This window comes from Anguilla anguilla, chromosome 4, assembly GCF_013347855.1.
Source record: "Anguilla anguilla isolate fAngAng1 chromosome 4, fAngAng1.pri, whole genome shotgun sequence".
NCBI classification, from domain to species: Eukaryota; Metazoa; Chordata; class Actinopteri; order Anguilliformes; family Anguillidae; genus Anguilla; species Anguilla anguilla.
Genome location: NC_049204.1, coordinates 50,793,521 through 50,814,439, shown reverse-complemented (window position 1 = coordinate 50,814,439; position 20,919 = coordinate 50,793,521). Strand labels below are relative to the sequence as shown.

At 51.5% G+C, this 20,919-nt stretch overlaps 1 protein-coding gene across 9 annotated transcripts in view; it reads right to left on the bottom strand.

Annotated features, from left to right (window-relative positions):
* The window catches only part of sulf1 (sulfatase 1), a 105,200-nt gene that overhangs the window by 11,107 nt on the left and 73,174 nt on the right, over positions 1-20,919 (bottom strand). For 8 of the 9 annotated variants that reach the window (XM_035416109.1, XM_035416112.1, XM_035416110.1 and 5 more), the window contains 13 exons: positions 17,287-17,537; positions 15,759-15,998; positions 14,295-14,446; positions 11,313-11,482; positions 8,082-8,232; positions 7,653-7,828; positions 7,281-7,409; positions 6,616-6,672; positions 4,760-4,895; positions 2,069-2,279; positions 911-1,172; positions 480-576; positions 281-375 (listed from right to left, as the gene is read on the bottom strand). In XM_035416109.1, the coding sequence (XP_035272000.1) occupies positions 281-375; positions 480-576; positions 911-1,172; positions 2,069-2,279; positions 4,760-4,895; positions 6,616-6,672; positions 7,281-7,409; positions 7,653-7,828; positions 8,082-8,232; positions 11,313-11,482; positions 14,295-14,446; positions 15,759-15,998; positions 17,287-17,537 (2,127 nt within the window). Of the gene's footprint in view, positions 1-280; positions 376-479; positions 577-910; positions 1,173-2,068; positions 2,280-4,759; positions 4,896-6,615; positions 6,673-7,280; positions 7,410-7,652; positions 7,829-8,081; positions 8,233-11,312; positions 11,483-14,294; positions 14,447-15,758; positions 15,999-17,286; positions 17,538-18,372; positions 18,510-20,919 lie in introns of those variants that run through there. The other variant, XM_035416117.1, reaches the window with a different exon arrangement.

The window sequence follows — 20,919 nt, the reverse complement described above, 5'->3', positions numbered from 1 at the left end:
CAATACTGGAACATTCTCAGAATAACCACTCATCCCATTTAATCAGACCACATAACAAAAACAAATGTGATGTATATGGTGAATCAATATGAACTCATCTGAAATCGGGACTTTTTGTACAAAGGGGGTGGGTTTCGTGCCATGGCACTCTGGCTTTCAGGTAATTTGGGCGGAGCCTCCAGTAAGCCGGCTCCGTGCGAGGGGGCAGTCCTGCCCCATGCCCGCAGGGTGGGGGGGGGGGAGGATGTGGGGGGAGAACGGCGAGATCGGCAGGACAAACCTCCTCTTTCCGCAGTCGCACTCGTCAGGCCTCCTGCGCTTCAGGTGACCTCTGACCTCCCGCAGGTTCTTGATCTTGTCCTGAAGAGCTTCGATCTGTGGTCGCAATCACAGGAGAGGTCAGGGTGGGGGGTCATGTCACGGGGCAGAAGGGTAAGGGCATGAGGGCATGAGGACCAGGGACAGGGCCGTGAGCTCACCTCCTGATCCACGTAGCTCTTGTGGTCCTTCCAGGCCCTGGAGGACTGATAGATCTCCCGCTCGCAGTGCACTGTGTCGTTCATCAGGATGTAGCACCTGCGGGAGAGGAGGGGTGGGCGGGGCCACATTAAATGAGTACTGAGGGAAAAAACTGCTTGGTGCCAATATTTTAATACAAAGACACAATAGGAATACTCTGTTTGTACAATTAAACCATTTGAACAGTTGCTTAAAAAAAACATTTTTAACAATGCACTATGAACAATAAGAAAATAAACAGGGAACTGCAGAGCACACAATAATTAAGGGTCATTTAGAATCTCAATAAAGAGGCCTCATTTGAGAGACCTCCTGAGATCAAATTTCGCCGGAGGCGTGTGGAACTGCAGACCTGCACATTCCGTTGATGAGCCGGGTGGGCGGGACTCACTTGTGCGTGACTTTGACGGAGTTTGGGTAGCCCACCGCGTTGGTGTCATCGGCCAGCATCTCTTCGGAGGCGTCGTCCGACTCCAGGTCGAAGTCCAGCTCCTCCCCCTCCTCCTCCTCCTGCTCGTAGTGCCTCTTGCTGATGTTCCGCGGGCGGAGAGCCGACTTGTCGTCCGCCTGCAGGTCGATGTCGTAGATCTGCCCCTCGAACTCCACCGACAGCGACCGGGAGGGGCGCGTGTGCACAAACCGCGGCCTATAACCTGACAAACGGGACGGGACATATAAGTATCCTGTGCTGCCAGGGAATAATACACAGAGGGAAGAAAGAATCCCCGATTGCAGTTTTATTACAAGCCAGGTGCAACTCATATTCACCCCACTAGATGGCCCCCCTATATTCCATACTCACGCATTGCATAGGATTGCTACCTCGTATGTAAAATGATTTAATTCGGGGAACACTCAAAACCTCAATCCTTTTTAAGACACCACTGACAAGATTAGGGAATTACATTGACTGTTCTACCTTACTTTTCACAGAATTTAAGGCCTTGAAAATCAAATAGACGTGCCACAAGTATGGCGATAACAATTTTCCCATGTAGCTTAACCATAACATTGTCAGTGCTGCTCATTCAGTCTCCCACCTGTTCCGTATCTTCATACAAAATGACAACTTGGACTTTACAGGCATGTCTGATTTGGGATAAGGACTACATTACTGTAACAGGATGCGCACATCTGTGGCACTCGCAATCATAATATTTAAAAATATGTCTACATTTCCTAGTATCCACATGAAGTGTATGCTCATATGAAGAGAGATTGTGTGTGCCAAAAACATGTTGCCAAAAGCTCCCCTAACCCTAAGCAGAGCATTCCCAGACCTCTTTGACCCTTAAAAGAAAACGCTGTACAATATTTTCTCTGCAAAGTTCAATCCTGGACACTTTATAAATCACGGGTCGCACTTCTGCAGCGCAGCGACTAACGCCGCTTTACACGGCGGGAATTCTCCGGCGTGCTTTCTGGAGAGTGCTTTATACCGGCCTCCGGTGCGCAGGCCGGGGAGAAGCAGCCTGAACGCGCGGCGCTAACTCCCGAAGCGGTATTAAATCGCGCCGGGGGGCCCGGCTGGAACCCCGGGGCCACTCACGCTGGCTGCCGGAGTGGGAGAAGTGGCGGTGGCCTCGCCGGTCGCCCCGCCCGGTCCTGTACTGGCCCTCCCCGCAGTCGCAGTCCTTCTCCCGGCCGTCGAACGCCCGAGGCCGCAGGCTCCTCGCTCTCTTCCGCGGGCCCTCCTTGGGCGAGCCCTTGCACTTCTGGATGCGCCACTTCCCCGTGATCTCCTCCACGCAGTGCCACTTCTGCCGGGGACAGCAAGATCGGAGTCAAGGTGCGTCGACAGGCAAGACGCACACTCTCCGTGCCAGTGAGACTCTGCGACGCAGACAGCGGGGTTTCTGGGTACGCTCAGGGATAATATTTTCAGTGACATTGTTTTCAGTGTGCTGCCAGATTTTCATCCAGACGGGGCTGAGGAGAGACAGTTCTTTCAGGCCGACATTATGCGAAACACAATCCAGTGGAAATGAATAGGAATCAGAATCTCCTGTCCACCAGCAAACCCTTCAAAACACTGACGCTGCCATGCAGAGTTCACGCTACCCTCAGAGCCTTAATGAATGTTTGACCTTTCCCTGCTACTCCTACCACCTAAACAACAGCAAAACAACACAAACAAAGCAAAAACAAACAGAGGAGACAAAGGCGAACATTGTAGCGCTCTCCTCGTTTAGCAACCGTTTAGAGGGACAGAGACGATTCCCGCCGACCACATTTCAGACATTTGCTCACAACTGTGGGAAACCACATCCAAACAATGGCCGTGGCATACCGATCGAATTTCCTGTGAAGCGCTCCCATCCTGACAGGCAGCTTATGTGTCCGACAGTCTGACGGTAATGTTATATCTGCATGCGGGCCGGGGGGTGGGGGGGGGGGGAGACAGAGGGAGGAGGGCGGGGACGGGACGGGACGGCGGGGGAGTCCGTTCGCACGCCACCGGTTCGGCGCGGTCGCGGCGTATCCGCGGCGCCCAGTCATGTGGAGAGCGAGCGGCGGCTTTTTTCGGGGGCCCCTCCGCTTACACGGCCACGGGCGAGCGAGCGAGCGAGTGAGGCCGGCCGCGGAGTGAGGCCTGGCGTCGCTCCTCTCCCCGCCCGGCTTTTAGCGCTTTTTTTTCCGCCGCGTTCCCCCGCGGCGGGTGAGGACGGGGACGAGAGGCTCGGGGAAACGCGAGCGGGCCGGAGTGACACCGCACGAGCTGCGACCTGCTCCGGGAGGCACAGGCCAAAGCTAACGCAGCTCTGCTAAGCTCCACCCGCACAGAGTCCTCATTTACCTCATTTACTACGAGCAACATGTGAGCAAGTGACAGTCTGCATTCACGCCTCCCTCACTGAAGCTTTACAAGTACCATTACATGAGCATGACAAGGAAAGAAAAAGAACCTGCAGGACTGTATATTTTTTCAATCCATTACATTATAGAAGGGGCATCTGGCAAGCCATGGCATCTCTGAACTTTGCCAATGCAACCGGTTAAACCAACGTTACGAAACTAAGATTAGAGGATGGCAGGGCACTGTCACATCAGCCATGTAGGGGCAGAGCATCAGGCTTATCACAAGTAAAAATATACATGCTATGCTGGTGCCCTTTTGTACCGGATTATTCAGCTTTAGCTCCGAGTTATTAACCGTGTCAGTGCCAGGCCTCCGGTGTCACAGCCCTGTTTAGAATTAGACATGTCACTTCCTGTGTGTTTATAGCCAGGCCGTGGGTGTGATCCGCAGCTGCTGATGGCTCAGCACGGACTCCCCCCGTTCTCCTCCTTAAAGGCAGCGTGCGATGGTCAGTCCCGCAGTCGAGTAAGACACATTAGAAGCAAAGGCCATAAAAGCCATAATTCAGAATCATAATTCAAGGCAGGAAGACACATGTCCTCAGTTGCACAGGTGCTGTAAGGCGCTGGCATTCCCACACGAACACACGCTCTCTCACGCTCTCTCACGCTCTCTCACGCTCACGCACAAAAACATGCACACACAAGTTCTCTGTTCTACACGAACACACGGCTGCAGACATGCACGTGCACGCACAGACACAGACACACACACACACACACACACGCACGCAGGGCTAAACTTAGCAGCAGCACTCTTTAATTAATGACCATATTAAGCTTTACATGCAAACACTTACTCAGTCATAAAACAGGGTCTGTTTTGCATTAGAAGTGCCTAAAAAAAAGCCTGTCTGCGTTTTAACGCTACCATGAAATAGTGACAATTTGTATTTTTATTTATTATTTCAGCCCGGCCTGATTCACTGCCACGCCACTTTCGTTTAAACGGCACGGGCTCGCCAGCCTCTCCTAAAAGCAGCCGATGAAAGAGCGCTCTCCGAAACAGCTCCACTGCGGCTCCGCTCGCCGCTCGGTCGCCGTCACGGCAGGCCGCGCTTCTTCAGCGGGAGCGGGAGAGCAGCGCTTCTTCAGCGGGAGCGGGGAGCAGCGCTTCGGAGGCCGTTTCTGGCTCCGCCGCCCTGCCCAATCGTAAAAAAGCAGCTCCCGGCCCTCGCGGAGTGGAAACGTTTCGGTTTTTTCCGTGACGGCGGTGCTTCCATTAGCGCGGGATGGTGAGACGGGGTCGAAACCAGACCTGTGCGGCCGACGGACTGAAGCCATATTAACCCGGTGGGATGCGGGCATGCGTATGTGCTGTATGGGGCGGCACGGGGGGGCTGGGGGGGTTGGGCGGGAGGTGGGACTATGGAGTGTTTACCTGTCCGGGCTGCTCGCAGGGGGTCTGGAACTCGGCCTGCTGGCACACCTCCTTCACCTTCTTGTACTTGGGCAGGCTGTTGGTCTGCTGGGTGCTCAGGCTGCCGCCAGCGTCCTCCTTCTTGCGCAGGATTTTCCTGCAACGGGAGCGGGGGGTCTGGTGAGGAGGCGGCGGGCGGGGCTGGAACGCTGCGCGGCGCGGGTTACTGCGGTTACGCTGCGGCTTTGAGGCCGATCCGCGGCCCCCGGGCCAGTCACATGACCCCAACCCCCCCCCCCCTCTCTCTCCGGCACGGCCTCCAGCCAGGGCCCCCCAACTCGGGCCTGCCAGTGCTCACCGCCGTCTCATAATACCAAAAAAAGAACCGGCGCAGTGACAGAGAAGAGAACAAACAACCCTCCGGGGCTTGAACTCAGCGGCTGCGTACGAGGTTCTTTTTAACGCATCAGCTACCGTCGCGAATGTGCTCTGCCTGTGACATGGCAAAGGCCAGACCCGTTTGCAGCCAATAGGATCCTTACAGCGAATATCAGGTACCGTCTTTCTTCATCTTCGTTCCTTATCTCTTGGTCATTTTTTTTCCCCTTACCCCATCTCAATGTGAGCGATGCCCATTCAATAAAATGAGTTTAACCTGCAGGGGCTACCTACACGACAGCTACCAGGCAACTCTACTACACAGAAAAACATCACCACCAATAAAGGAATCACTGTGAGTGACATTCACAAGCACATAAAATGAATGAAAGTTTGAGTTAAATGGCAAAAAGCCAAAGACACACACATTAATTATTTATGCAGAAGCAGTTCCTTTAATATGCCAGCAGGGGGAGCTTATATTTGCCACAGAGGCTACTTAAACTCCCTCTCTGAGTCCACTTCCAATAGAATGGGCCACACTGCATGTGAAACCCTTCGGGGGAAAATCGTCTCTGAACGCCTCTCTGGAGAGCCTAACGGCAGAGATTTGTGGGACTACAGCGTCCGGAGCCGCGCGTTCCCAACGAAGCGCCCGCGGCGTTAGGGCAGCTGGGCGTGTTAAGCGATACAGGACGGGGCCCTTAAAACCGCAGCGTATCGCGTTCACCGCCGCGTTTTCGGTGGCGCTTCCCAGCGCGGCCGGACGGGACGCTTTCAGCGGCCGGCAGACCCCGTAGCTGCCGGGCTTCGGTGAGGGGAGGGGGCGAGGTAGCGCTCCTGAGAAACATGCAGGTGCTCCCCGTATCACGGGCGCATTCCTCCTCTGACACCCCGTGAGACCTCCTGTGTGTGTATCACGTGAGGCCTTCCTGTCATTCCTCAGGTAACGCCACCCCCGCCGCTGGGAGACTTTGTTTATCTTTGTGCGTGTCTAGCTCCCGAGCGGCGGTGTAATGTACCCAGGAGTCTCAGAGGCCGAGGGCGGCGGGGCAGACGGGAGTTTAAGGGGGGCTGGGTGTTTCGGGAGTGGCGCTGGCAGAATGTGCCGCGCTCCAGACAAAGACGTGCTCGTCCTCTGCTGACAGGGGAAAACGAACACCCCGCAAAGCCGGGTCAGTGAACCACCCGCCCCCCCGGGGGGGTACGAGATATCACGGAGCGCCGGTAACTTTAGACAGCTGCACGTCACTGGCCGAACGCATTCACATGAAAATTCTCCAAACAGCACAGGCCAGCTATCCATGCCATGCTGGTCTGGAGCCTGCTCGGCTCTCAGAACATAACCGGGGAGAAGGAAAACAAACAAGCAAAGGACTGGGAATCTGGTTCTGAGGAACGCTGGACATGAAGAGCCCAGGAAAATGCAACATTCGCGTCATCCATGTCCGCTGCGGGCCCGTGACTCAGTGATAAGAAACAGGAATAAGAACTCTTACCCTCTTTCCACCAGGAATGTGTCTCTCCAGACTCTGGCTTTCCGGTTTGGTTTGAACCTGAAGTGCAACGAAATGCAATCATTTTATGGAATACTTTTGCCATGGAATCCCTGCGAGCTTGTTAGTTTAACATTTATCCCACATTATGCAACTTTCCAGCAGTGCCCTCAGGGTTTGGTGCACCCCCGATAAAGAACAAAAAAAAAGAGATTCGCTTTATTTTGTTCTCTCTCATAATCACACGCTTATGTGCGTGCTTTCTGATTAACCTATTCATCATAGCGGTACAGGATATAAATGTAATTAATGAGTTCAATTAAGGAAAAAAATTAAAATTGTGACCTCCTAACTCTCCACTGTAATTTAAAACAAATGTATATCTGGAACATGAGAACACTTCCTCTCAGACCAAAGGGTTAATTATTTTAAGAGTACAGTTGTTAAACAGGTAATTCCTGTTCACAGATGAGTCAGAAAAGGCCTGGTTGCTCCTGTGTGTCTCAATCCACCGCACGCTCTGTGTTCCCTTGCTTGTGTACGTTACAGTAACACGTGGCATGGGGTCCCCTGAGGAGAGGCGTCGGACAGATCGGCCTGGATTTTCCGCAGGATTGCTGCGTGAGATGCGGTCGGATAAAAATGAAATGTTGAACGCGGCCTCTCACCTGTTCCCCGTTCGCTCCTGCTCCAGAAGTTTGAGGATGGACTTGCCGTCCATGTCGGGAGGCGTGTCCAGCCCCGCGATGTCCAGGATGGTGGGAGCCAAATCGATATTCAGCACCAGCTGAGTATTGCTGCAGATGCACAGTGTAAAAAAAAAGCACATTCAGCAGGGTTGATGCCTCAGACACTCCAAGAAAGTACACACAACATTATTAGTCAAATCATTTTAAATTCATCTGTTTTCACTGTCTGATAGCTGTCTGTGGGTCTCCACAAGCCAAAAACAAATGAGATAAATAATATATCATTCCAAAATGCCATACTGCACAAATGGAACTGTAGGCGGAGGTGGTCATGTGACCAACTGGTCTTACACTGCTCCTGGTTCCACGTTGGGGCCCCGGACGAAGAAGGGCACCCTGATGTCGAAGTCGTAGGGCATGGACTTCCCCTTCACCAGCCCGAACTGGCCGATGTGGTAGCCGTGGTCCGCCGTGTAGATGACGTAGGTGTTGTCCAGCTCCCCCGTCTCCACCAGAGTCTCGTATATCTGTGCGGGCGGCAGCACGGATCTGCGTCAGGCCTCCGACACCCACACCACCGCGAGCGACAACCACAGCACACAGAGGACCGACCTCCTGACCACAGGGGTGTTTGTGAGGCTAGGCTAGGCTAGCCACCGCGCACAGTGTAAACATAATGCTCGCATTCATTCGCTCTCTCTGTGTCTCTCCCGCAGTACACATCGAAAACCCACAGCCGTGGACGGGGCAGTGGGTGAAACTGGGGATTCGCTCACTTACCCGCTGTACGGAATCATCCACAGACATGAGGGTTTGAAGTCTTTTGCGATGCAGGAAGTTGGTGAACTCCATGTGGATGGGCTTCATCGGGCCTGTGTACTGCATGATCCAGTGTTTGTCCATGTTGGGTGCATAGTTGTAGCTGGGTGTACTAGAGACAGGATACACAGGTATAAATGGGAGAACTAAGGACAGATTACAAAGCACCTCAGGTATAACAGAGTACTAAAAGTATAACACATATTATTCAGGTATAACTGGGAGTACTAAAAGCATAACACACAGCTCTTCTGGTATAACTGGGCATTCTAGGGGCAGAAATCACAGAGCTTCTGTTGTAATAGGGGAGAAGCAAAGACTTTCTGTAAGCACCTCTTCACATTTTGGCAATCCCACCTCTCCATTCCATAACCAGAGGGCTGGCTGTTCATTTATCTGCTCTCTTGACATGTCTGACAAGTGCCTGAAGAGGCTGGCTGATGGCCGTTTGCACAGGCAAATTCACTAATTCTCCCTGGAAGGTGGTTATTCCAGAGATTTCTGTCCATCGCTCCACGCGGAGTCCCAGGAATCAGGGGGCGCTTTGGCGAGAAGAAACCCATTTGAGGGTTGGGCACACGGCTAAGAAAATAATTTCTCCCCGACCAGCCACCCCAAAGAAAACAGGACTCCCAGGATGAGATTTTAATATGCGCGGCGCGTTCGGAGTGGGGAAGGAAAGCTCGGGTACATGAAAGGGACCGATCTTGTTTTTGGAAACGGGGGGGGGGGGGGGCGGTGAGCATTCCACTTGTCGCTCCCGTTGGCCGAGGCCTTCGCCCGACCCTCCGTCTACCCATCGGCTCACCAAGCCCCGCCCCTTAATGAACTCCCGCGACGGAGGCCGTCCATTCCGATGGAGCCCGCGGCTTCTGCCCTCTCCTCCCGCGGCTCCTTTTGTCCGCCGGCTGAACTTTTCACCCAGCCAGAGGAGCGGACTAATGCGCCTCACAATGGAGCCCGTCTCTTTGCACCGCGCCGCTGAGGCACGGCCGGGGCCGACGAAAGCCGTCAGGAATGCGGGGGTCAGACAAATAAATCAATCAATACCGGGGGAGAGGCGGCACCTGACGGCGCGCCGCGCGGGGCCGAGCAGAGCCGAGCCGCGGTCCCCCTCCCGGAAACCTCCGTCGCTTCCCGCTCCGCTGAACGATGAGCGGGCGCGGCGGCCGCTCCGCTTGGCATTTCGCGGGTGTGCCGGGACGGCGGCGGGGAGCCTGACGCTTTAATGAACACGGCCTTTTCTGCCGCGTCACACGGGCTGGCCGGTCCTCTCCCGCCAGAGGCCTTCTCCGCGCTCTCAGACGCAGCGCGTCTGCGGGAAACACCTCCGGTGGGGAATGCTAATAGCGTTAGCATCAAACCCCCCGCCGCTCTCGCTTCTTACAGCGCGGCCGCCCCTTCTCTGATTTACAGGGGCTGGTTCACTGCGACGGCAGCTCTCCAGGTGCATTTTGGATTAACTGTACTGGTTAGCCAGGAGGACTGCCAGCTCCACACGCACGCACACACACACGCGCGCACACACACACACACACACATCTGTATGATCTCCACTGCCTGAATCCAGTCTGGCTTGGACAGCAGCTTTCCTGAACATCTCTATCAGAACAACACCTCTACCAGTCACTGAAGCATCTCGCGCAGGTTCAACCACTTCCACGAGCGGCACCAACTGAAAGCCCGTAAGAATTGTGAAGACAGTGTGGCACTTTGCCAGCTCGTACTGTGGAGGCCAGGAAGGGGGGGGGGGGTAAGATCAGATGCAGCCATGCTGTCCCCCCCTCACCCCCCGCCCCCCGCCCCCCCCATCAGCCCGGTGCCGGGTCCCGAGCTGGCTAACGCGTACTAACTCACCGAGCGGCAATTCACACACCGAAACAACATGCCAGTCACACCGTGCCCCGGGGGCCCCGCACAGGCCGGAGCTATTCAGGGCCCCGGGTTCGCACTAAAAATAAATTAATAATGCAACAAAGGGTTCCTCTAAAGCAAACAATGCATTCCACATATCAGAGGGGCTGCAGAGTGAGAGCTCTGATTGATATGGGGGGAGGTCAGGAAGTCCTCTGGAGCGGGGGGGGGGGGGGGCAGGGGTTGGGGTGGGGGTGGGGGGCAGAGGAGCTCTACTGCCCTGCTGCTGTCTCTCGGGGGCCTCTCTGTGGGGGGGGTGGGGTTTGGGTGGGGGGTACCCAGCGAATGGCTGGGTGTGTGAGGAGCTAAGGACAAACAGCCGCACGCAGAGAGACCGGTGATGACAGTGGAAACCCATAGCGGGTTTGGCTTCTGTTACAGTGTTCCGCACAGACTTGCCCATCCTGATCATACGTTTCCTGAACTATTCCTGGACTGGAAATCAGTTCTGATTTACGGTGGTAAAAGCGGGGCAGCCCAGAGCATCTCTTCAGCGAGCACAACATCTCCCAATCCACAAACTTCACAGTCAAGCGCATGTAGTTAACTACTCTGTGAAAGCCACCCCAGCAGATCGCTGTTAATGTATTGGAAAATATGCCTCCAGTCATTCTTAAAAGGAAAACTAGTTCTGTGTTCAAATTAAGCGCTCAAGCAAAAACTCAATGGCAAGGATTGATATTTTTAAACTTTTCCATGCAAGAAAAAAGGTCTCACATAGCATGCAACACCCACCGAAACAAAAATTACAGAGAAGCTTAAATTGCACACACAAACAACAGCTGTGACCACACTGTCAATCACATCAATACCACTGCTCTTGACTGACCTGCAGTGACTACCGCTGACTTTGAGCAATTTTTTTATTGCCGCACTACGTGCTCAAATACGCTCTCGGGAATTCACAAAGACTCTTTCACATGCAGTTGTAATTTTCTCCTCTACTCCACATACACGCACAGAGCGAAACGGGAGACTGATAGAAGAGTGCACTAACATCAGCCAGGAGGAAGGGGCCTCCGAACATGCACTGGGAGTTACAGGATGAGCAGGGACCAAGGGAAGGGTGTACTAACAAGGGAAGGGTGTACTAACAAGGGAAGGGTGTACTAACAAGGGAAGGGTGTACTAACATGAGCCGGGTGGTACAGTACAAACAGGGAGAAACAGGGTATACCAGCACAGGGAGACACGGTGTGAACATGGGAGACTGAGAGCAGGCTCTCCCTGACCCCCTGACTGGCAGTAAAGCACGGAGAGGAGAAGGCGTGTGCTCACATGTGCTGGGAGGCGTTGGGGAAGTGGCTGGAGTACTGCGGGGCGGAGTCCTCGGGCCCGTGCGGCGCGGCGTGGCTGATCACCATCATCACCGGCCGGTGCGGGAACATCCGCTTGGACGTCCGGAAGAAGTTGATGCTGTCGTTGGTTATCAGATCTGTGAAATAATCCTGGATTGAGGAGAAAAAAAAAAAATGGAGAATAGAGTGAGTCCCTTAATACAAGCTGAAAAGCACGCTACGCATGCTTCCAGAGGTGCCCTGCAGCCTGCACCGCAAACTCGACGCTCGGGGACAGCTCCTGTCACAAGGCAGCAGCTTCAGAAAAGTGAGCTAACAAGCGCGTGATGGGAGCGTGCGTCTGAAATGGGTTTGCCTGTTCCAGCATGCGGTTCTGTGGGGCTGCTGTGTTTAATGATAAGGGGATTCAGGAGGCCAGGGCTGATAGTCACCGCCATGGCCAGGGGGGGACACAGCTCATCGCTTGGCTCACTGTTGTGACTGCAGGAGCAGCTCTCTCGCCCCCCGTGCTTGAGAAGGGAGGCAGAGCGCAGGCCGTAGCGGCAGGCACGGCTGATCCCGTGTGCAGATCGGGGTGCCTCTGCACAGCTGCGGGGGCACACCCCAATTTGGGTCAATATGGGGCTTAGGGACTCCCAGCTGGGGCCCTAGTGCTCGTCCGCCACCCACCGGCTCCAGCACATTAACACGGCAACAAGGCTTCTGTGGGGTTGATTTAGGGCAGGGGTCTCGAACTAAAGACTTGGAGTGCCCAACTGTCTGCTGGTTTTCAGCATGTTTCAGAGCTTAAGTGCACGTTACGTACTTATGTACCGTCTCCAAGGCCTTAATTGGCTGTTGACTGAAAGAAAGCCACAGACAGCCGCAGACACTGTGGGCCTCCAGGACTGGTGTTGACTGGAGTCCCTGATTTAGGCCTATGGTTCACAGGTCTGGCAGTGGCCCTAGCCCTCTGGCGCTACATCTTTCTTTATATGCCTCGCTGCTCAAGTGGTAAATTAATCTTTGTTCCAGACATCAGCAGGGCAGCTTGTATGTGCAAGCATGGATGCACATGTATGTGCCTGAAACTGTTCCCTCGTTAAGTCTCAATACTTTGCGTTATAAGAAGCGGTCAAATGCACATATGAATATAAAATTTTAAAAGGTCTGGGTGCACTTCATTTTAACCTCTTCTCCTTCTCCCCCTTCTTGTAATTTCTCCTGTATTTCCTTAATATTGATACGCTGATAGGAAAACATGCAAGCACGCAGGCACGTACACACACACAATCAGCTTCTGCGATATACTGACGCACAGAAAATCTCCCTCGTCTTCGCTACTGTTGGCAGGCACGAACATAAGATAGAAATTGTTTTCCCAAAACCAAAATACTGCACGGCGTGAACAAATGAACAAACAAATGAATAAAAGCTGCGCACAAAGCCCTGCGCCTCTGTCTGTCCGCCCTGAGTCACTGAGCGGAGGGAATGAGTCAGAGAGGAGGGAGAGGCGAGGGTGCGTGATAATGAAGTTGTTCGTGCGCACGCCTCAGAGTAATAAAACCAGTGATAAAACCACTAATAGAGAAATAATGAGTCACCGCTGCCCATTTCAGACACGCCAGAATCTGTTTCCTGTACCTCGTGCCAACTGGCCTGGTGTGAGATATGCGTGCATATATTTATATATAACTACTATATGCATTGACATGTCATACGTAATGATGAGACTAAATGCACGCACTAGATCTATCAAGATACTGCTACTGCCCAGGTTTAAGAGATGACATGACATAACAACATAACATAACACATACATAACATAACACAACACAACATAACACAATGACAAGAACAGGCCATTCAACCCAACAATGCTTGCCATTTTCCCACCTCTAAAGTGTACCTAGTGCTCGATTTACCTACAGACTAGGTAGTATCTTGCACCATATCAAGCCTGGTCTAGAAAACCCCTAGAGTTTCTGCCTTAGCTGCACATCCAAGGATATGACTGATTTATCCATTACCATGTCACACAGAGTGATGTGACTAATCCATACACCACATCCCTCCATTTGCCAATAGTGAGGGTAGAGAAGACCACTATAATGAAGCAGGGACTCATATTTGTCCATTCAACCAGAACTGATTCAAATGTGTCTTCACGGCGTGTCTCTATAATAATTTATAGAATATGCTCCTAGTCTCACCTAAGGAGCTCTCAACCTGAGCTGCTTCTCAACCAGCGGGCAACTTTGCACATTCGTCTGATTCAACAAGCGAGTCATTTCACATCTGTACACCATTCCAAACACTTATTTACCCAATCCATCAAACTAGCCTAAAATAAATAATGAAGCATGCCAAATGGTCTTGCGTCCAGACCAAGACACCTTCACTGCGGCTCCACGGGGCCAAACAGCCCTAACCTGTACGATGCTGGCGAATAGCACGGCTGGGAAAACAAATTCAGGTTTGTCAGCCATTCCGAGACAACATAGGCTACGGGAATCTAACGGTCCACAAACCGATCCTTCTCTGACTGCACATTTATCACCTTGCTCGTATCCTGAGTCTGACACCGAGATGGCAAAACGTTTGGTTTGCCAACTATTTGTAACGTGGATCGGTTCCATCGTCTCAAAAAAAAAACAGTAGCGCGGAGCCATTTCTAAACAAACGTACTCACTGTCAGACCCCTTGACTTGTTTGCATTACAGGGCCGTATCGAAGAGGAAAGCGCTAAACTGCGGTGACAGGGAGTCGAGGAGATGCCAGGGAAACACAGTCCCTTTCAACACCGCTGAGTTCTGTGGTAACTGAGAAACACACTGGGACCGCAGTCAAACGGTGCCTACAGGTATTCAGGAGCAAATATCGCATTTGGCCTGTATGCGGGAGAGGTGATCAGGTTCATGAGCCTTCTGTTGGCAGGCGAGGGCCCCCACAGGGCTCTGACAAGGCGCTAGCGGGCACATACCTTGGAATACTCCGCGCCGTGTTTCTCCTTGTAGCCGTTCCGACAGACGGTGTAATTATAGAAGCGGGAATTTTTGATGAGCCCCACCCATTCCCGCCACCCGGGCGGAATGTAGCTGCCATTGTACTCGTTAAGGTACTTCCCAAAGAATGCTGTGGGAAAAAAACAGAGAGGTATGAGCGGGAGAGAAAGTCGACGTCGAAATCGACGGCGGCTCCCGACAGGAAGAGCCCCGCAGCATCTCAGCGAGGCTAATCCATGCTCGTAGCGCTGGTCCAATTTAAGACCCACAGGGGATCAGGTTACTGGGACTCCCTGTGTTTCCTTGATCAATAACAGTAGGCCTCTCCTCTTCTCTCCTAATAGGCCATCCGTGGATGTGGCCTCTTTCTAAAGTACCTGTAAATGTATGTTTACATTTGTGTGTGCTTCTTTTCTCCAAACCATGCTAAACATTTCCCCAAATCCAGGCAAACTGCCAGTCTACCCCAGAGAGCTAATTGTAGGCTAACATATCAGCGAGAAACCACAAGTAGTGCTGGAGCCCACAAGTGTCTATTCATGAGAAAACCAGCATGCCACTCATACTGCCAGATGGCATTTTGGATTTTCTCCACCATGGGTTACAATAAAACATATTATCTTCACTTAGTCTCTTTTAATTAGTAAGTAATTTTTAAAATCAATAATACAATTCTGTTTAAGGCTATGGTTGCAACAGTATTGAGCACTGGCTGTTTTCTCGCATTTGGGACTGTACAGCTTGTCTTGTTTGGCAGATTCCTGTGGAAATCTTTGGCTGTAAATTTGTCCAACAATGTGTCAAGCACTCTGGTGTGAAGATATCACATTATGATAGATACTCAACACAAAAAATAAAATAAACTTTATGAAGAGAACAGACATTCCACTGTGAACATCGGGAGAACTCACACTTTCCTCACTCAAAAGCCTGTACAGTGACTTGCAGAAGCCATCCTAAGTTAGCACCATTGCAATGCCTTGCTAGTCAGCCTACCAGCTTGTGCTATTGGGGCGCTGCAACAAATTTACAATGCAGGGGCCCATTCGCTTTTCAGCCTAAATTCACGCATGCTACGCCATAGCTAAACACTCTTCACTGGCTTCTGGGAGCTCACTGGCTTCGGTGAATTCAAATGAGTCAAATGACTCACACTAACATACCAAGCAGTGAATGGTACTGCCCCTTCCTATCTTCAGACAATGATTACAACACACACTCCAACCAGACCTCTCCAACTCCCATTCTTTCAGCAGCTGGCTGTCCCAGCTCCTCATCAAAAAGCTAACCTTTCCAGATTGCACCTCAATGTTTCTATTTTTTTTAAAAATACTACCCACCCTTCCCTTTATCTTGTAGTTCTTGCCCACAATGTAAAAAGCACGAAAGTGGCTGCTGAGCGACTGAGCGGTGAGCAGCAAGGTGAACGGCGAGCCTCTTACCGGTCCTGTAGCCGGTGTTGTTGAGGTACACGGCGAAGGAGCGGGGCTCGTGCTGCGCCTGCCAGGAGGGCGAGGAGCAGTTCTCGTTGTTGGTGTAGGTGTTGTGGTTGTGCACGTACTTCCCCGTCAGCATGGAGGAGCGCGACGGGCAGCACATGGGCGTGGTCACGAAGGCGTTGGTGAACGTCGTCCCGCCGTCCTCCATTATTTTGCGGGTCTTGTTCATCACCTGCAGGGAGCCTGCGGGGAAAGAGGGACGCGCGGCGGTGAGACCGCAGCGCTCCGAAACCCCCCCCCCGCCGCGGCGCGCTGCAGCTCCGCTCCCAGAGCACGGCGACGCACCACATTTTTAATCCCAGGGTGCGTGTTTACAGGCTTTGAAGCGACGGAGACCTCAGACAGATTCCGTTCGCTCTGATTACGGGCTGCATGCGTTCGCAGTTTGAGTAAATCTGCAGATTTTGCTGGAAAGCTGTAATTTACAGCGAGATAAAAGAGGCCTCCGTGCTTAGTCAAATTTACCTGTGAACGCTAACTGCACCCCCCCCCCCCCGCCCCCCACCCCCCCAAAAGGGATCCGACATCATGAAACCTAGGCGAGGACGGTACCTTGTTTCTTTAAAACACAAAGGCACTTCAATGATTGCGACAAACAATTCACAGAGAATGTTTCTAACAGGGTGGGACCACACAGAGCCATTCAAAATTCTTTCAGCTAGGCCTTTATGTACACTAATTAATCCAATTTGGACCCTCCTTCCGTGACTGTAGCCTTTCAACCTGATAACATAGCATGAAGAAAAAAAAAAAAAAAGCCCAGCTAAAAAAAAAGTACAAACCTACACAGACCTAGTCTTCGACACCAGGATTTCATGGGTATGCAATTGAAAATTATACAATGAATCACCCAGCCGCACATAGTTTTGATAGGAAGCCACAGCCAATCATAATGTATCTCGCTGTGACATCAGCGTGTCACACTGGCAGAAAACAGATTCCACCGAAAAACACTGCGGCTGCTTGCTGTGGCGGCTGGCTGCGGCTATGTGACTAAGGCTCTGAGCATGCCTGATATCTGAGGGATGCAGTTTCCATTTGAGGAGATCAACACGCAAATGACCGGCAAGCTTTGAATACGACAGAGCAGAGTCAGAGGCCTGACGTTAAACGCTGTGCGTTCAAAAGGAGGAATTTGTCAGTGTTGACGCAATGGCTCTCCTTACATGTGCTTTGGTGACGGTGAATGTAACTGGAAAGAGATGGCACTGACCAACTGCCTAGTGATGAGATTTAAACAAACAATGAAAGTAAAGGAAAATTAGCACATTAAAAACTACGAAACCCAGAAAATGGTTTTCATTTGATCTTAAATGTGCAAATTTATGATTGGTTTAAATGATAACTAAAGTTCTCTCTCTTTCAGTAACTAGTGCTCCTCCGTGTGCTGTATGATGCAAGCATAGTTCCTTGCCCTTCGCAGGGCACTCTGAGGTAAAGGACAGAGAAAAGGAGGCTCGCGCTCCCTCACCCAGCTCCACGTCCTGGTCGTCGGTCATGATGAGGATGATGTTGGGTCGAATGTTCCTCCGGTCCCTTTGGACCCGGCCCCGCAGGCTCTGGCCCCTGGTGGTGAAGGCGGTGCAGCCCGGCGGGTCCACCAGGACCAGCACCAGGGCCAGCAGGAGCCAGGCCAGTGGGGCTGGCTTCATCATGGCTGAGACGGAGGGCGGGGGGACACCGGGGAGATCGCGCACGGAACCAGAGCTGTCACTCGCAAGCCTAGAGGGAACACGGAAACACAAAATCAAAGCGTTAAGACACAGGCGCTTTGTGTTCTCAAAGTGTGTGTGTGTGTGTGTGTGTGTGTGTGTGTGTGCCTATGTGTAAGTCTGTGTGTGTGAGTTTGAGAATGAGCGTGTGAGTATATGTGTGAGTGAGACTGTATATGCATGTGTGAGAGAGGGTGAGCAAAAGAGGGAGAGAGTGTGTGGAAGAGAGAGTGTATGCATTTGTGCATTTAGGAGAAAGAGTCTGGCTGTGCCTGTGCTTGAGGAGGTACAAAGAGACAAAGAGCAAACGTGAGAGTGAGATCCTACTTGGAAAGACAGACAGCAGGATCAAATGCTCTCCTGTCCATGTTTTATATGGTGGAGAATGTCTGAAAGACCGAAGAGATCATAATAGAGCAGGTCTGCGGGCTTGCTTTGTGAGCGTACCGAAATAAACGTCTTGTTCCTGTTGAAACTTTTTCACCACACACTCACCCTTGACATCATCTACATCTGTTGTATAAAGCAAACTGAATGTCTGCCCTAAATATAGCAACCTGCAGAGTAACCAAAAGACCAAACCTACGCATGCAAGCCATTTAACCCTTTCTGTCATGAATAAATCTTCTTGGATGTCTAATACAGTATCTATGATCTATAAAACAATATCTACATAAACCTATAAACCTAAATTACTTTTACAACATAAAATAAATTACAAAACAACTGAAATGTAAATAGTTGTAAGAATCAGAACATGAACACTTAACTGTCCACAATGAACACATCTACTCACACTTATTAAAGAAAAGACGGCACTAGATCTAACTGCTGTTACGTCTCACCTGAGAGGGATCTATCAGCCTCATGCTTAATCCAGAGCCCTTCTCCATCCGTGTGAGCGAGCAGGCAGGCTCAAACACTCTGACTGCCAGGCAGATCAGAATACAGCGCGCTCACTTCCTGTCAGATCACACCCCAGTCTGGCAGCTCTCTGCACATTCTCTTCAACTCTGTCTATGAGGAGCGGAGATAATTCAAGCCCCCGCCCCCTCCCCCCCTCCGGCCTCCTCCCTGCCAGGCTCCGCTCTGGGCCAATCACAACCTGTGTCTGCACGTCAGTCAAAGGCCCGCGAGCTCATGACCCCTGGTGGAAACACCGAGGGGCGTAAGGAACCACCGGGGTCGCAGAGTGAAGGGCGGGCGTTCCGGCGCATTAACCCCATGCTGCACTCGCCAATCACGGATTCATCGCTTCATCCACGCCCGCCACCTACGAGGGCAAACCCAGCTCCCCGCCTGGGGCAAAATACCTGGCTTCTCCTTTCCATCATTCACAACAGACGTGCACATGAGTGGCTGATGACCTTATGGGAACTGCCGTTCTCGGCGATGTCACTCTGTAATGAGTGTCCATGGAGGGCCTACATGGGAATACTCATGGTAATGTTGTGGACTTAATGAGCTCCATCCAAACAGGGAGCCCATCGAACCTCGCACCACCCCCCATCAAACCCTCCCCTGCGCATTGACTTGACCTCCCATTGTGCTCACTCTGAGTGGGCCCACCCCACCAAAACCCGAGCACACAGACCTACTGCAAAGAAAAAAAGTTAATGAAGGCTGAACATTTCCCCTAATGCTGGGAACCCAAAGGCCAGATTAGACAACTCTCAGAACTGAGTTTACCCCCAAAATGTAAGGAGTGGCTTGTAAGAGCAGATCAGAGTTGGGATTTCCTAATTTGACCAGGACCAACATCCTTCTGCAATCGAGAAGCAACCCTCCCTGGTCGACCACCACAAAAACCTTAAGTGCTTATTGGATATGAGCTTGGAATGGCACAGTGCAAAACAAAATGTCGCTTTTTTTGTCAGTTAATACCTAACATTACACTGGAATATATGAAAATGAAAATTTTCACAGCTGTGGAAGAATAAACAAACAGATAACTTCAGTAAAGTCACGTGCAAAATTATATCTTCAACCCCCGCCCCCACTGAGATGGTGCTGATGATAATGGGTTTTCAGATGGAGGTCGGAGTGCTTTTTTGGACGGGTAATGCTTTGGACAGGCGGGGCTGGGCCAGCCGGTGCAGTCATCCCGACAGCGCAGTACAAACACTGGCGCTGTTTGGACAAACCCCTACCCTCCACCCCGACCCGCAGACCCCTACCGCCCAACCCCCACCCCCTGCACCCACCAGCTCCTCTTAAAGAACACGCGCTCCCCCCACGCTCCTACAGCAAGTACAAAATCCTCACATTTCACAGTAAAAGACCAATCGGCAAAAAAAAGAGCTGTCTGATGTTAGCCTGCAGCCACGATGCAACTTTGGGAGATTTATTGAACCTTGGCAAAGGTCCATCGATGTGAATTTTTAAAGTGAAGAATTAAGATGGGAATACAATGCGTTATTGTCTGATCTATCCCCTTTCTGTTATATTTTACCCCTTCCCCTAAGAAGGCATGGAGTCCTAATAATGTTAGCCTGCACAGAAGAGCTCCAGGCTCTGAAGTGGTTTGAGCATGAATGCAATGAAGGAAACCAGGCTGTAAGACAAAACAATTAAGCGACCTTTGGCTCAACTTAAACAAAAACTATGCAGACGTGTCAGCTTTGAAGACAATGCATCACACATTTATTCAATTCAAAGCTTCACTTTTTGTACAATTTACCACAAATGCCATCTGTTCCATTTTTCAGATTTTTTTTTTTAATATGCAATTTCAGTTTTCCATCCACCATGAAAACCAAACTGCAAATCAAGGAATGCAAAGTGATGGCTTCCACTGCCATATAGCGTAGGACACCTATGACAGTCAGACCACGGTCTGCGACAAAAAGATTCCAAGCCCTGACACCGCCCTTCAAGGCCAGTTGCCCTCGCATACTGTGGTTTCCACAAGCAATAGGAAACATGTCGAACAATGCTTTCACACAGGCTAAGTGCGATGTTTGCTTGAGACAAGAATGTTATGTTTTCATAAGAGACAGCCAGACAGCGCTAACTGCACCATCCCGTTCAACAACAGAAAATATTCTGCCAGGGAAAGGCTTCAGCGAAATACTCAGGTCTACGCTCACGCCTGAAACGAACGCACGGCGTGCGCGACAGAAACCGACAATCTCTCCTTTGTTTTCATACAAACAAACGGGGGGAAACAAAAGGAAATTTTCCGCAAAAATCAGACCTGAAAGAGCTGCTGGAACCGTTGTACATGCCTCGGGCTACGAGGGACGCACTGCGAAGCCTGTAATGAATATGACAGTCAGGAATTTTATGGACCATGGTGTCCTGGAGAACGGAGGCAAAGAGAAAGAGAAAACAGAGACACTCCAACCCAAACCACACGGCGCAGTTCACATCCAGTCCCCATTTCTCATGAC